At 52.7% G+C, this 16,700-nt stretch overlaps 2 protein-coding genes across 3 annotated transcripts in view; both read right to left on the bottom strand.

Moving 5' to 3' along the window:
• Positions 1–8,569: 8,569 nt before the first annotated feature.
• On the bottom strand, positions 8,570–12,697 carry VCPKMT (valosin containing protein lysine methyltransferase). 2 transcript variants are annotated; one of them, XM_059850703.1, is made up of 6 exons: positions 12,455–12,691; positions 12,212–12,322; positions 11,674–11,746; positions 10,674–10,793; positions 9,593–9,697; positions 8,570–8,965 (listed from the first exon to the last, which is right to left on the bottom strand). In XM_059850703.1, the coding sequence occupies exons 1-6, from the start codon at positions 12,664–12,666 to the stop codon at positions 8,951–8,953; spliced, it is 636 nt and encodes a 211-aa protein (XP_059706686.1). In that variant the 5' UTR covers positions 12,667–12,691; the 3' UTR covers positions 8,570–8,950. The 2 variants fall into 2 exon arrangements, with proteins under 2 accessions (XP_059706686.1, XP_059706685.1); XM_059850702.1 differs by lacking the exon at positions 8,570–8,965 and having other exon boundaries at positions 9,159–9,697; positions 12,455–12,697.
• Positions 12,698–14,503: 1,806 nt separating this feature from the next.
• The window catches only part of SOS2 (SOS Ras/Rho guanine nucleotide exchange factor 2), a 49,139-nt gene continuing 46,942 nt past the window's right edge, over positions 14,504–16,700 (bottom strand). The window contains exon 23 of the mRNA XM_059850701.1: positions 14,504–16,276. Within this exon, the coding sequence (XP_059706684.1) occupies positions 15,767–16,276 (510 nt within the window). The 3' untranslated portion in view covers positions 14,504–15,766. The remainder of the gene's footprint in view (positions 16,277–16,700) is intronic.

The following is a 16,700-nucleotide window of genomic DNA, read 5'->3' as shown; positions in this document are numbered from 1 at the left end:
GGCATTCTTCACTTCCCCTCGCAATTAACAAAAAGAAAACCCAATTAACTCCTGCACGGTGGACGCTGAGCACCGCCTTGGGCAGTGTGAAACCTCCCTGCTCTCCTGCAGGAAACACCCAAAGGTTGTCAGGCTGACCTCAGAGCCCAGCAGAGCCCAGAGCCCGTTGTGTTGCCATCCCTTCCCTATGGAATCACCCGGTTTTCCCTGAGTGAAATCACATTCCTGGCTTTGCCAGACCTGTTGATTTTGGTCGCAAGCAGAGAACTGGGAAAGGAGATTTGGGTGGAAAAGGAGATTTCTGGCCATCCTCAGGCTGGCTGGTGCCTCTTCCCACAGCTCCTGGGCCGTGATGGTACAAAGCGCACGGCTCCTGATCCTTGGTCACTCCTCCTCCTTTTTTTACGGCTGAAGCCATGAGTCCGGGAGCAGTCTGGGAGCAGAGTCTGGGAGCAGAGTCTGGGAGCAGAATCTGGGAGCAGAGTCTCTGAGCCCGTGGCATCCCCGCCCCCTGGCCACGCCCGTAATCCCTGCCATGAGGTGCAGCAGGTATTTCCTGTTCCCGGACTGCTCCAACTTGCCCTGCACGGCTCCGGCTGCCCCGAGCAGCTCCCGGCCCTCCCAGATGGATTTGGGTCCTGCAGAGCAGCGTGGCTGCAAGGACGAGCCGTGCTCTCTCCAGTCTCCCAAAATAAATATGGGAGAAGGGAGGGGATGGCAGTGCCCTGCCAAGATAAAGGGTGACACGGTCTGGGCTGGCTCCTGCTGCCTCACCAAGTCCTCGGGATTTGCCCCCAGGATTTGCCTCTGGAATTCCCACAGTGCCACAACGTGAATTTGCCTCATCCAGGGGATGCCTGGTCTCTGAGCAGGGAGGTGACTTGGTGACTTCCAGCTACTGTCCTACATCGCTTTCTCACCCACACTGGCTTCTGAATTTTGGGTTGGTTGGATAAACCATGCTCTGGCTGGTTTATCAGCTCCCAGATGACTTGGAGCAGATCCAGTGTCCTCCCCACCCCAGGAATTGCCAAAAATCCCAAGTGCTGGCACCACCAAGCTTTTTTTTTTTTTTTTTTTCCCTAGTTTAAGACTTTTTGGGTGTCTGTGTCCAGTGCATTGGGCAGGCCCTGGGTTTGGATGAGGACAGAGCAGCCTCCTTCCCACAAAGGCACCGGGAGTATCCTTCATTTCCAGCACCGAGCCCTGAGCCTGAGGAGAGCTGCAGCTCTGTCCATGGACGGGGTCGATGCCATGTCCCCCACACCCTCCCCAGGGCCACCCACGGCGCTGTGACAAAGCGACCACACCAACCACCATCGCACCGACTGCAATTCCCGAACATCCAACCCCGTCCTCAGCCCCTGCCAATAATCCTCGGGGACAAAAGACCCCGAGGGCAGCTCCCGCCCCCGCCTGTAATTCCTCCCCTTCACCCTAATCCCCGCCCGGCCCTTCTGTCGCAGCGGCCAAATCCAATTAACCGCGCAAGGATCGCGCTCAAGGGAAGCCGCGGCAGGGGTGGGTGGGATGGCAACGCTGGGGGTGGAGGAGCCATCCCTGCCTTGAGTGGGTTTATTCCCAAAAACAGGACCTGAGAGCCGAGAGCTGTGTCTGGCCAAGGAGTGAGGGAGGGGAGGTGGTCTGGGGCTCGTGGCCGTCGCTCTGCTGGGGGTGACTCTTTTTTTCCCAGTTTCCCAGAGTGCTTGGTTGTGGTACCAGCTTCCAAGGCCCCACTCCAAACATCCCTGTGGTCTCACTCAGCCTCCAAGACTTAATTTCCCTTGCTCAGGGTTTGCCATGAGTCTCTGAGCTCTGTTTCATGTCTGGCTGCAGAGGAAGATGCTCTGGTCCACCTCCAACCTGGCAAGGAGGATGGCTGGGGGTTGGAAGGATGTTCTCCAACCTGGCCACACTCCCAAGTGTCCCAAGTTTTTCCCATGATCTTGTTTGCCAAGAAGAAGAAAAGACTCAGCATGGAGGTAGCACAAATTCAGGATGGTCCCAGTGAAACCCTACCAGAACCAGAGTGAAGAAAAAGAAAAGCCAAAGAAAAACCCAACAGTTTGGATTTGCAGCTTTTGCCAGGCTGAACTCAAGCTGCAGTTGGGATGTGAAATCAGATAATTTTGGGATGGTGAAACTCCTGGGATAGAGAGGGGGAGGGAGATATGGGGGGCAAGGGGACCTGGAGAGTGCACAGGCAGCAGAACAATGAGGAAGGGCTTTGGTGGGGCAGAAAGGATGTGCCAGGGAGATGCTGCTTTTCCAGGCACAGATTGGGTAGAAGGTGAATAAACGATGGTTGGCCCCAGGGGCTGCAGAAGGACCAGGCTGTACCTTAAATGAGGTGGAGAAACTCGTGGAAACAGAGGCTGAGTCACAGGGGACGAGGTCCAACCAGCCAGGGGAGGCTGAGGGCAGCACACTGACCATTGGCAGCTGCTCCCAGACCTGAGCTAATGTTTAGCTTTGGACTTTGCCAAGTTGTCCAAGGGACAAAGGAGGAGGAGGAGGGCAGGTGACCCCAAGGGGGACTGAGGGTGGCTGTGAGCTGGGCCAGGGCCCAGGGCTGTGACTCCAGCATGAGCTCTGGGTCAGAGGGAGCCACTTCTGGGTGTAGTTTCTGCCGGTTTGGTCCTGCTTCAGCAGGACATTCCCTGACAAGGCCTTGCTGAGCTCCTCCATTTAGCTCAGCTCTTCCTGATGAATTTTATTCCCTACACATCGGGCTCCAGACAGCATCTGCAAGGGCTGTCCTGAGGGGACACTGTCATGGACAGGGTGAGGAGCCTGGTGGCACCACTGACAAGGCTGCAGAGGTGTCCCCAGCACTGGCCCAGGGCTGAGCATGTCCCATTGGCCTGGATAACCCACCCTGGCAGGTGCCTCGTCTCTATTTAAACCCCCTCTCCTGGGATGTAATTAAGGACGTATCTATTAATTGCTGTGTCACAGCAGCACGGATTGTCCCTGTCACCACCGGCGCTCCCTGGGCAGCTCCCACTGGACCATTGCCATGTGTCTCCTCTCCATCTCCACCACCTCAACCTGCAGCATCCCAAACCTTCACATTTTGAGTTCTACCTTCCAGGCAATTTTGCACAGCAGCATTCTCCAATCCCAGATTATTCTAATGACACCGTGGAAGAGCTAAAAATAGCAGCAAGGCATTTTGTGCCTCTCCCCCAGCAGCCGCTGTCGGGAGCGCGGGGACGGCACCGGCAGTGGGAGCCTCTGAGGTGTTTGCAGGGAGCGTTTGGAGAGTATCACACCTCCCCTTTCCCTTCTCAGCCCTGGATCTTTAAATATCTGGCCCAAATCCACACAAGCCTGTAGCTGCTTAACTCCTTCCTTGCACTCAAATCCAAAGGAAATTGGGCACCTGGATGGGATGGAGGACATGGGGTGGTGGGTGCAAAACACTCCTGAGTGTGCCAGACCTGCAGGAGTGACTCAGCCATGGTGTGGGTGGTGGGATCCTCTCGCCTTCCCTGGGGACCTCCTGGCTCCAGTGGGAGTCCTCCAGCTCCTGTGGGATTCACAGAGCCCACCTGTCCCTCCCCACTTCACTTCCTCTCCTGCCAGGGCTCTCGGATGTCTCAGGGACCTGCATGTGCCAGAAAATGCTGTGGGAAGCAACACCTGAATCCACGCTGCTCTCCCTGAAATAAGCATCCCAAAATTGATGTGCTCACCCAAAAATGGAGCACTCCCCAAAAAAGTGATGCCCTGCCCACAAACCAGCCATGCTGGATTTAGCACCTGAACATGCTTGGCAGGGTGAAGCAGCAGCCTCGGGGCAGCTGCTCCAGGTTATTTCTGTTTTGTGGGGTTTTTATTTTTATTTTTATTTTTTTTATTTAAGGCATCCTATGGGATCCTGCACTCAGCAAGGGTGGCTGGAGCTTGGGAATCCGCAGGGAAGTGGATCCACACAGCCCTGCCAGCCCTCAGAGCCCACCAGGCATCAGCTGGGCTGGGCAGGGGGAGCAAAACCCACAGAAACTGTCACCAGCTACATCCACCGCTTCAGAGCAGACTCCAGAGCCTGCACTGGGAACGGCTCCGTGCTCCACTCGGGGCATGGCAGCCGGTGCTGGCATGAGGGCACGGATGTGTGTGGCGAGGCAGGGAGCAGCCAGGGAGACACCCAGCCCCGGCACTATTTGCCCTCTGGGGATGCAGGGATCCAAACCGGAGGGGATTGAGCGCCTGCTCCGAGGGTGTCAGGCCAGGACCGCGCTGATGCGGAGCCGGAGGCGGGACGGGCAGAGCGGGGGAAGCGGCGGATCGCTGCCCCCCAGGGGGAACAGAAACGCCGTGAGCCGGTGGCTGCCACGCGCCAGGGACTGCACTGGAGCGGAGCAGAGACGGATGAGTCAGAGGATTCGGGCACAATGGGAAGCGCGGGCTCAGCACGGCCGGGGACACGCAGGGACAGGGACATGCCGGGATGGGGCCTCAAGGCTGCCAGCGCTGCATCACCCTGAGCAAACCCTCCTCCAGAGGGAAAAATGTGCCTTTTTTCCTCTCCCGGGTCACAGGGAGAGGAAGGGAATGGGCGAACTCATGGCAGCGTGCACGGAGAGGGCTCTGCCACGCGTCCTCCCCGTCCTGCTGGCCGCTGGGCACGGCGCCGTCCTGCACTTCCCGCTGGCGCTGGCAGGGCACCAGGGAGCACAGCCCAGCCCGGCTGCTTCCCCAGGCACCCCCACTTCCCTCCTGCCCACTGCTGCCTTCTCACTTCCACAGCCTTTCCTGTTTTATAGATTTCCTTTTTTTATAGACCCCCCAAAAAAGCAAATCCAGGAGCACAAGAGGATTAAGAAACAGCCACACCAAAGCAGGAGCCCTGTTTCACCTCCTGACCAGAGTCACCCCATAAGCCCTCGGCTGCTCCCACATTCCTCAGGGGAGCTGGTGAGGGCAGGAATATCTGGCACAAGGTAATTACAGGGCTGAAGATGGAGGTGCTGCCTGGGCACGAGGTCCCATAACTCACAGGGATGTGAGAAACCTCCCATGGCAAACCCAGGCTAGACCCAGACAACCATCCCACAGGGGAATTTGGGAAACTTCCTTCAAAAATGTTTCCACAGGCCAAAATAGTTTGACAGAATTTCAGCCACCCCTTTCTCTGCTCCTTGACATCTTTCTTCCACTTCACACGGGATGGTGGCTGGGAGAAGCTGATCCTCAGAAGAAGACCCTAAACTTGGACACAAACATGGGCCACCATCACCCTGGAGGTCCTGGTCACCCCCTGGGGGCTGGAAACCACAGCTCTGGCTGCCCACGAGTGCAGAACAGGAGCTCCAGGGCCTCTGCTGCACAAACCTCAGGATTTGCATGGCCTCAGAAAAGAAACTTTCCTTTTTTTTGTTTCAGGATGTGAAAGGAGACCACAAGACTGCGGTCCCACGGCTTCCCCACCCTGGGATGACAGGACACTGCACCAGCAGCAAGCAAAGCAGATCAAACTGACACCATTTCAGGAGGGGAAGGCTGGGATCCCTCTCCTGGCATCCCACACGCCCTACAGGCACTCGTGGGGCAGTGCTGGGAACATGTGCTGGGCAAGGAGCCACATCCACACCACCACTGTCACCAAGGAGTGTCCCCATCCCCCCGGCTGGGCTGCCAAAACACCAGGGGTTTGAAATCATGAAATTGCTGAATGGTTTGGGGTGGAAGGGACCTCAAAGCTCATCTTGTTCCACACCCTTCCACTACCCCAGGTTGATCCAGGCCCTTTCCAACCTGACTTCCAGGGATCCAGGGGCAGCCACAGCTGCTCTGGGCACTCTGTGCCAGGGCCTGCCCACCCTCACAGCCAAAAATTTCTCCCTAACATCCAGACTAACCCTGGCCTCTGGCAGCAGGAAGCCATTCCCCCTGGTCCAGGCCCTCCATGCACTGCCCACCTCCCAGGGCCCCCTGAGGTGGGGGGCAGGTGCAGCAGGGATGGGAGAGCCCCCAGATGTCACCTCCTGTCACTGAGCTGCTGAGTGATTGTCACCCTGCCTTTGTCAGTGTGCTGTTTGCTCCTTGGCTGGGGCTCAGGAAGTGGCACAACAGCAGCCACACGATCAACCCAAGGCACCGTTTAACGGACTGGGAGCCCACTGCAGCTGGGGGGAGCAGAGCCACAGGAATAAAAACCCTTGTCCTTAATGCTGCTGGCAAGAAGTGTCATTTTCTAAGAGGAGAATCCATTTGTCCAGGACTACATGCCACAGAAAACGATTACACAGCTGGGGAGAACACTTTCCCAAGTAAAGCCACCAGCCCTGAGGGATGTGTGGGAGCAGGTCCTGGCCTCACACAGTCCCAGGGGCTCTGCAGCAGCACCAGGAATCACTCAGTGATGACCAGATCTGGACACCAGCACTCCTCCTGGCAGCTACCCTGCATCTCCTGCTTGTCCTAGAAAAGGGAAAAATACTCAAGCAGCACTGAGGGTCCTGCAGTTTGTGCCTGACACCATGACAAGAAGCCATCAGTGACTGATGTGGCTGGTGCTGAGCTGGCATCACACACTGTGCTCCCTCCCAGACCGCGTGCCCTCGATCCAAGTGGAGCTGGAACAGCTCCACTGGCTGCACAGCCAGCAGTGAGCAGCCCAGCAGAGCCACAGAGGCACCACGGGATGGTGGCACTGCCACTGCTGTCACCAGAGGGACAGGGCAGAGCACCCTCCAGGGCTGTGGGCTGATCCAGCACAGGAGCACCAAGGCTCTCCCAGGAAAATCACGCGTGACCTCCACAGCACAGCCCACACAGTTTCCCATGGCTTGGGCTGGTGTTGGAGCCATGCCAGGAAATTATCCACAATTTAAGCATGACTTCAGGCAAATGCCTCAAACTCCCAAATGTCTTTGCTTGTGACACCAAACCAGCTCCCACAGCAGCAGCACAGGGAGGTTCCTGCTCTCTCTTGTGAGGACAAATCTCAGCAAGGTGAGGCACAGCACAGGGTGAGCTCTCTTACATGGAGAGCTGGGACAGATTTGAGCTGGCATGGCAGGAGGGACTGCCAGGGACAGGAATTCTCCTGAGCACCTGCTGTGCCCCCAAGGCTGGGCAGACCCTGACTCTGTCACAGCCAGACTTCTCCAAAGAGCCTGTGTTCCAGGAAAGTGGCACCAAAACTCTCCAAGGAATCAGGGCAAGTCCAACTGGGACAAACAGGACAGGTGAGAGAACAGAGAGGTTGGCAAGAGGCAGGATCACCACCCTCCCTCGCATCCTGTTTTCCATGAGGGCTCCACATCCCCTCCTAGCTCAGAGCAGGCAGCCTCTCCAGACACGGTGGAGCTGAGCCCCAGTGGGATCTCATCCCCTTTCCCAAAGCCCTTTTTCCTCCCCCAAAAGCAGCAGTTTCACGTGGTGGCTCTGGGGACAGGGGGCCCCGCCCTGCTGCCCTGGTTAGCGGCAGTTTCCTCTCATAGCTGCAGAGCAGCAGCAGCAGCAGCTGGGTTTTACATCCCCCTCGCCGGGTGCAGCCAGTGACAGGAGGTGACGCAGGGGGTGACACGACCCAGCCCCCTCCCACGAGGTCCCTGTCACTCAGGGACAGTCACAGCCTGAGTGACACAGGCCCAAAGCTGAGGGCACAGCAGAGCAGCAGCCAGCAGGGAAGAAAAAGCACAACTTCTTCCCTTTTTCTTCTGAAGAAGAGATCCGAGCCCTGTGCAAAAGGAAGTGCTGATAGCACACGTGCTGCAGATGAAACACAGTTATTCCATCAGCTCCAAACCCTTGGGAAAGGCTGCTCCCCTCTGCATCACCCCCACCACCAAGCAGGGTGCCAGAGTGTCCCAATGCGACACCATCCCTTTGTGCTAACATCCCCACCACTGCCGGGATTTGGGGATCTTTTCCTCATTTTTCTGCAATCACAGCTTCCACTTGGGAAGCCACGTTGGTGTAAACGTTCCAGTAAATCCCTTCCTGCAGGCCACTGGGTAATTAAGGAGCTCTTTTCATAACAAGGTAACAAATAACACGTGTGGTTTGACAAATTAGCTGCTCGTGTTCGCTAATCATCGCTCGGCAAGCCAGGACAGTGGTTTAGGATGTGGGAAGTTTGCAAGGAATTCTCTTACTGGAGATAAAGGGAGCCTGAACTCAGGGCAGGTGCAGGAAACTCCTGGGAGCCTGCAAACAAAGCTCCTCCCAACCCACCAGCTTCTTAGAGAAAACTCAGCCACATAACTCATGCCTCTGTCACAGACCCAACTTCCACAGCTGCTTCCACCACAGAAAAGTGAGAATTCCTGCAAAATTCCTCCTCTAAGCCACCACTGAGCTCCAAGAGGCAGAAACACCAACAGCCACAAGGAACCTGCTCACCGGAATAACCTGAAGGTGTCAAACTTGAACACTGCAGATCTTTGCACTGGAAAAGCACAGGTGAAAACAGAAGTCAGAACGATTTTGCACAGGTGTTTTATCTGTGCAGGAATCACCACCACGACAGCCCCAGCTCCTGGAATGAACCTCCCAGGAGGGAACCACACAGGAAGCACAGGATGAATGAACAACCCACCATGTGAAGCCCGACTCCCGTGCCAAAGTTTTATTGACCGGCCGTTCGAGCCGCTCCCATTTTCCCCTCCCGGCGGTTTCAGCTCGGTGCCCTGGGATGGGCTCGGTGAGCGCTCGGCAGCGCCGCTCCCGCAGCAGCGCCCAGCAGAGGCACCAGCACTCCCCGCCGCGCTGTCCGGGCGCTCCGGCTCCACTCCCCGCCTCCCCGGGCCGCAGACACGGCCAGCCCACAGCTGTCCGGCCGGAAGGCGCTGTCAGACACCTCGGCTGCCGAGTCGGCCAGCCAGAAGCTGCTCGGTGCAGATGAGTCACAACCACACCGCAGTCCCTCTGTGGTGTTATCCCATCCCCGCTGCTCCAGAGCTCTGCCAGGGGACACATCCTGTGCTCAAAGATCTCACGATGGGAAATTCTGTCAAGAGATTTTCACAAAGATGACAGATTTGTAAGTGGCCTGGTTTTGTTCAAGAGCTGAGCTTGCACGTTGTGTCAGCACAATATGCAAAATATTTTCTTCACGCTTCATCAGTTAACCCCAAAACGATCAAAGCAATCCTGGCAGCTGCTGAGTATCACATCTAGAGCCTGGTTTTGGGGAGAGGGTGGCACAGCAGAGCCCACGGTGCCAAAAGCGGCACCAGGCATTTTATTTTTATTACTTTGGTGCCTCTAAACTCCAGTTTGGAGATCCCAGCCCACCAGTGCATGGAAGCAGGAGAAATGTGAAGCTCACAGGTAGCGCTGAAGAGGAAGACTGGCACCTGGAGCACCAGGATTGGGAACAAAGCAGCTCCTTTGTACAGCAGGGCTGTGGTTCCACGGGGTCCCAAATTTCACAGTCAGACTGGAGCACACCCCTGGAGTGCTCACGCTGTGCCAAGGAAACAGCAGCTCTGGGAATTCCTGGCAGCAGTAGCTGTGCTGGTGCCATGAACCATTCCAGTGCAAGGTGTCCCTGCCCACGGCAGGGTGTGGAATGAGATGAGCTTTAAGGTCCCTTCCCAACAACCCAAGGCATCCTGGGAGTCTGTGGGCCTACCATCTGCTTCCTGTGGATGCTCACGATGTGGATGTCCTCGCTCCGATACTCCTCGTCGTGCCTATCCAGGGGAATTTTCTCCAGCTCAAAGTCCCTCTGGAGCAGCTGTTCCACAAAGAACAGTTCCACAATCATTCCAGACATTCCCCACCATCCAGCACTTCACCCTCATTTAAACTGCTCCAGCACTAACTTGAAGCTACAGACACCTGCAATACTCCAGAAAAATCTACTTAAGCTTGTGGTAAAACACTCCTGGAGGGATTTAAGAGATGTGTGGATGTGGCACTTGGGGACATGGCTTAGTGATGGCCTTGGCAGTGCTTGGGGGATGGTTGAACTGGGTGATCTCAAAGGACTTTTCCAGCCTAAATGATTCTGTGAATCCATGATTTTGCTTCAATCCCTAAAATGCTAAGCCAAACCACAGCACCTGCCTGTCTGCCAACCCCCTCAACTGAAAGGGAGAGGAGAGAAAAAACCAGTCTAAAATCCCCCAGTGTCAGCTCTGGGCCATGCTCAGATTGCCTGGGCTGAACCTGGCAAGGAAAGAAATAAATCATTAAAAAATGCAGAAATCAGCCAGAAACACCACCACCTGTTGAGTTTATTGTGGGAGCAGCACCTCAGCAGAGCTGAGCACAGCCCTCCTCAGTGCCAGGGCCCCACCAGAGTGTGAAGCACTAATTATCAAACAGGTGCTGCAATTAACACACCTGTTAATCCACGGGAATTCTCACCCTTTTCATGGTTTTTTGCAATATTACAGGTATTATATATAATCCTGCTCTCTTGCACAAGAGCTGCTTCTCAGCAGTCACCACAGGTGCAGAGTTAAAGCTGCACTGACCATCATCCCCCACAGCTGCTCCCTGTGCTGCTTTTCCTCACCTGCACACAAGATACAGCTGGAACATTCAATTACAACACTTATTAATGGGCTCTCATTAGAGAGAAGGAATTTTTTCAGAAGTACCTCTGTCACTCAGGAGAGAGTTTTGAGTTCCTGAGCAAAACTTTGTATTTTCCCTCTACTTTCAATGGAGCAGCCTAAAAGAAAATACGCTTAAAACTCACTTACTTCAAAGTATTTTCTCTCAATTTCAGGGTTCTTCCCCATCGTCCTCTGTTCATAGCAGCACAGCACACAAGTGTCAGGGCCAGTCAGGTCCTTCAGGGTCTTCAGCAAGGGCTCCAAGGACTGCCCAAAAAAGGTTAAACATTTCCCACGTGGATTTCAAGTTCATTTCTCTGGTTACAATACCCTCTAGCTAAAGTCTTCACTCCAGAGAGAACCTCCCAGTGTCACTTTTCTGCTGGTTATTTTTAGTGCTTTAACTAGGACAAGAAGAATATGGTGAAAAAGCTGGGAAGCAGAGGAGAAAAGGGGACTCACAGGAGAATTTCCCAGACTGACCAAGAAAACTGCACTGGAATCCAAGCCAGAAACATCCCACACTGCTGAGTGGGCACTTCCTCGAGGCACACAACAACGAGTACTCCTCAGAGTGTTTCAAAAGTGAGAGTTTTCTCAATTATTCCTGGAGGATGGCTCAGATCCAGACCACAATGGAGGGAAATGGGATTAACAGGCAGGGACTCAATGCCAGGGGCTGGTAAAGCCATTGGAAGGGCACTGGGACATGGGGTTTGTCAGGTTATTTCCCTTGTCCTGCAGCTTCCCTCAGCTCTCTGTGCACATCCTACAAGCTCCAGCTCAGGACACGAGGCAACTACAACAACCACTCAGCTGTGGCAGGATTTCTCCTCTTGCCTTCCCAAGGAAAGCGTGAGGAGAACCCAAACAGCAGATATAGCACTTTTAAATTTCATTTACCAATGATTTCAACAGTTCACATTCTGCTTCACCATTCCTAATGTCAAAAAATCTCTGGTTCTATGTCTAATGGCCTTACATCTATTAAAATGCATTCTCCAGTCTTGTTCTACCTACTCCTATAAACCACAGGGACCATGACATGAGCAAAATATTTATCTGAACACTTCTCATACTAAACACACTGATCCCACCCCCTTCCCAAGAAACCTTTCTGTAGGGGTTTAGCAAAGTCCTCAATTACCTCCTCATAGTAAATGCAATCAGCCATGAGTATATAATCGGGGGGAGGCTGAAATTCTGTTACATCTTCACCCCTAAAAAGAACAAACAAGAAAAAAACCAACAAGAAGTGAAAAGAAGTTTTAGTGATAACACATACTAAAGGACTGAGCATAAAGTTAACTATTGTGTTCTCATATTAAGTTCCCTCTCACAGCAGTGGTCTGAAGTTATTTAGCAATTTAATTAAGGCAGTGCAGGATCACAGAATACCAAAATAGTTTGGGTGGGAAGGGAACTTAAATCCCATCCCATTCCACCCCTGCCATGGGCAGGGACACCTTCCACTATCCCAGGCTGCTCCAAGCCGTGTCCAGCCTGGCCTTGGACACCTCCAGGGGCAGCCACAGCTTCTCTGGGCACTTGTGCCAGGACCATCCCACCCTTCCAGCCAGGAATTCCCAATTCCCTATATCCCATCTAAACCGACTCTTTTTCAATCTGAACCCAGAATCCCCGTTAAAGCTGACCAGAGACATTAAATAAAGGCTCATACAAACCATTTCAGTACCTTGGCTCGGACGGAACCTGTGACCAGGTGCTTGTTATTCTCAATATTAACCATCAACAGCTCCTGCAGCTCCTCCAGGTCTGTGACCGTCACGTTCGCCCTGTAACACACACACACGTGCTTAGGGAGTAACGCCATGGCAGGGGACACTCCGCACAGCACAGAAAACAGGGTTTAAAGGAATCGAACGGGTCTGAGGGAGCAGACAGCGCCGGGCAGGGAATCCGCTCACCCCAGCGTGGCTGCCATGATGCCGACGGCGCCGGTGCCCGCGCCCAGCTCCAGGACGTGGCGGCGGGCGAGGGGGCAGGCGCCGGTCTCCAAGAACTTGGCGAGCACCAGCGCGGCGTCCCACACCACACAGCCCACGCCGCCGGCCGCCCGCTGCTCCAGCCGCAGCGCCGGCCCGGCCCGCCGCTCCAGCTCCCTCACGAAGCCCGCCATGGCCGCGGCTCTGAGGCGGCGCGGCCCCGCCCCTCAGGAAATGGCGGGCGGGCCGTGAGGGGACGGCGCTGACTCCCGCTCCGGGCGGCGGGAGAGGCTGCGAGCGGTGAGTCTGGAGACTATTCCAGACGGAATGATTCCAGGATTCCGGCAGCCGTGTCTAGCCGGAATTGATTCCAGGATTCCGGCAGCCGTGTTCAGCCGGAGTTGATTCCAGGACTGCGGCATCCGCGGCCCTGAGGGAGCGCGGAGCCCTCAGGAGCCGCTCCCTCGTCCCTCCGGACCCGCTCCAGCCTGAGCTCTCCTCAAGGTTTTGTTACAAACCGCCCTCACGCAATTTACAAAAGGTCTTAACAAACCTCCAGAAAAGGTCTTAATAAACTTAGAAAAAAAGTTTTAATAGACCTCCAAAAGTCTTAGTAAGTCTACAAAAAAGGTCCTAATAAACATACAAAAAGGCTTTAATAAACTTAAAAAAGGTCTTAATAAATGTAAAAAGGCTTTAATAAACTCAAAGAAGGTCTTAATAAACGTACAAAAAGGTCTTAGTAAACCTACAAAAAGGTTAATAAACCTATGAAAAAGGTCTTCATACACCTATGAAAAAGGTTTTAATAAACCTACAGAAAAGGACTTAGCCTACAGAAAGGTCTTAACAAACCTACAAAAAGGTTTTAATATTAAAACTCACAAAAAAGGTTTTAATCCAGCAACGGAATATGAGTTGATTCTGCACTGACATCTTGAAATGCAAAGGTTTTAGATTCCCCCCCTTGGATATATGGAAGAAAGTTTTATTACTTCGTTTCTTCATTTCTTTTAGAGCAATGGGAGGCCTCTTGGTGGGCAGCAGATTCCCTTGGGAAGTTTTCTGAGGGAATCGTCTTTTCCCACACGAGCCAACTTCAAACCCAAATTTCACATTTTTCCCTTCCAGCAATTTTTTTTTTTTTGGTCTTTTTTTTTTTTTCTTTTTACCTAGCCCTCTAATTATGAAGTAACTGAAATGTTATTTATTGCTCTCTTGAACCATGCTGGTGGGAGTCTCACTGCCTTTGCCCACTTTCCATGGCCATATGGAAATTTTAATAAAATATATTTTACTGTGGAATATTCAAAATGGTTCTGGCATAAGCACTTGTACAGGAAGGCATAAAGCTGACATCTGTATATTCTAAAATGTGGTAGAGAATTTCTTCAACAACACACAAAAGTCTGAAAAAATATTATTCCTTGTTTAGCAATAGCTGCTGGTGGGGACTTCTAAAGAGTTAATGCAAAGAATCTAAGAAAGAATTCCACTTTTCCAAGTCATCCTCCATTTCCTACCCGTATTCCCAGTCCATGCATCTCAAATTTGGGACTTCTTGAACCTTATTTTAGCAAAACGAAGCAGCTCTCCTATAAAAAGTGTGAATGGATTCCAACCCTCTCTTCTTCCTCAGGGAAGGAGCACAGAGGGGACAGGCAGTAAAAAAAAAAGAGTGTTCAAGAGATAGATGGAAAAATTCATCTTCCCAGGAGAAAACTGGGGGTTCTTGGTATGATCCTGTACAGGGCCAGGAGTTGGACTCCTGATGGATCCCTTCCAACTCAGGGGATTTCTAATTAACATTCCTCTTCAGTCCTATCTCCTTTCCAAAAAGGAGAATTTTCCAAATGGAATGCCCAAGACAATGGGAGCAGCTTAGGCAGACTGATGAGAAGCTGCAGTGTGATTTGGAAGCCTGGGATGAGCCAAAGTGAGACCAGCAGCATGGAAAATTGGGCCATTTTATATTGTCAAAAATGCAATTCCCAACCTTGTCCTTGCAAGGAACACGCACTGCTCAAGCTCTTAAAAATTAAGACCGGGGTGATTTATTAATCTTGTTAAGAACTCTGATACAAAGCACAGTAAAAGGCCACAAACCAGTAAATAAAATGTGGCTTGTGAAGGCCACTTTATAAATGCTGCTACAGAACTACCAGTAAAACAGACTCACTCTCACACCAGTTCAAACACGGGCGTTCGACTGGCAAAGAAAAGTTCCATTCACTTATCAGTTTAAAAAGTTTAATAAAGCTTGAAGTGTTTGCTGGTTTAAATGCTACCAATTTCCAAAGTGGAGTCACGAGTTAAGTGTAGATCTAAAGGGAGGTATTAGGTCTGGAAGGCAGGACTGCTCCCGAGCCAGAGGAAACGCTGCTGGCCGGACCCAGTCCCAGGAGTAGCAGACTGTGTTATAGGCCTCGAAGTCAACTTCAATTTATACACGTCATTAGCATATCTGTAAATATACAATATAAACAATTGTACAGGCGCATAGCTTTGTTCTCCACAAGAGCAGACAAACTCTTTAGCTTAAGACACCTTTGCCTATCAAAACAAAAAAGGCACATCTGAACAGGATGCACGTGAAGTACTCGGGATCCTCCCCGAGATCCGAGACGGGTACTCCTCCTTCATCCTCTCTCCAAAGAACCAAGACCAAAGGAATATTTTGGTATTTAGATTTCAACCTATTGTTTTTCTTTGTCTTCAGCAGCAAATCAATGGCAATTAAGACATGGCATGAGAATATTCCAGAACAGGAGCTGTCACTCAGGAACCTCAAGGCAAGTGGTCAGAGGTTTCATATCTGTGACGCCCTGTATCCTTGTGTTGTTTGATCATCCCATTGCTGGGTTTCCTTAATTAAAAAAAAGGCCACTAGTGCTTAAATTTGAAAAAAAAAATTCCACAGACGCACCTTTTTTTTGGCTCAGTGCAATTAAATGATGTCAGTTTAAATTCACTTAGTGTAGTTTACAGTGCAAAAGGTCTGTTTTGTGTCCTGGCAGAACGGTCGGCACTGAGGATGTGAACCAAGGCAATGCTGCTGCTCACCTGAGGCTAATGCTGTCCAACCACACAGGCTGGAATGTGTGTAGTCTGAATTTTTTCCAATTTAAACCTTTTTTTTTTTTTTTTTTTTTGATCAGCAGCACTTTAAGAGCATAATTTGTGAAAATACTAAAATACACTGCCTTTTTTTTTTTTTGAATAAATTAAAAAAAAAAAAAAAAAAGAGGAACTTTACAAACAGTATTCCAGTGTCAATGACTACTATGGCTAAGGTCATTGAGGAGTTTCTGCATTCTCTAGCAAAGACAGTCTGTGCAAAGGAGGGTGGGAGAGCTCCCTTTTGTAAGTCTTTGGTGGCAGTTTAGGTAGCTGGGGGCTGGAGTTGTGCCGGGGCGGCACGGGCGGCACGGGCGGCTGGGCCAGGTTGTTGTGGCTGGCGCTGAGGACGCAGCAGCGGCGCAGCACCCGCGGGGAGGGGGTGCTGGGAGGGGTGCCCGGAGAGCTGGGGCCCGAGCCGGCCTCCCGCAGCCACTCGGGGTCCCGGGGGAAGCGTCCCAGCGGCGGCGGCTGCAGGCTCAGCGGGCAGTTGATGAAGTGCTCGGGCGGGCGGAGCGGCACCGGGGGCGGGGTGTCGGGGACGGGGTCCCGGGGGGGCGGAGGAGGAGGGCTGTGCAGGGGCTGCTCCAGGGGGGCGCTGTAAGCAGGAACGCGAGGCTGGATCTTTGGAGGCGGCGGCTGCCGAGGTGGGATTGCTGGAGGATCGTCATCAGACTTGGAATTTCCCTGCGGTGGAGAAAAAGGAGGTGTAGGAATGGAGAGCACCGAATCCCAGAATGGTTTGGGTGGGAAGAGAACTTAAATCCCATCCCATTCCTCCCCCTGCCATGGGCAGGGACACCTCCCACTATCCCAGGCTGCTCCAAGCCCTGTCAAAACTGGCCTTGGCCACTTTCAGGGGCAGCCACAGCTTCTCTGAGCACTTGTGCCAGGGCCTCCCCACCCTTCCAGCCAGGAATTCCCAATTCCCAACATCCCATCTAAACCTATTCTTCTTCTTCAGTTTAAAGCCATTTCCCTTGTCCAGATGTTTGGATAAAGAGCAGTCTTCATTCAGATGAGGAATTCTCCTGCCCTCTGCTAGTGGTGCTGTCAGAAGCACGGCAGCTGTGCCCTTGATGGGAATGTGAACACTTTGTTCCTGAAATTC

Source organism: Haemorhous mexicanus, chromosome 6 (assembly GCF_027477595.1).
Source record: "Haemorhous mexicanus isolate bHaeMex1 chromosome 6, bHaeMex1.pri, whole genome shotgun sequence".
In the NCBI taxonomy this organism is placed as follows: Eukaryota; Metazoa; Chordata; class Aves; order Passeriformes; family Fringillidae; genus Haemorhous; species Haemorhous mexicanus.
The sequence above is the reverse complement of the archived record's forward strand: the minus strand, read 5'-3'. Positions and strand labels throughout refer to the sequence as shown.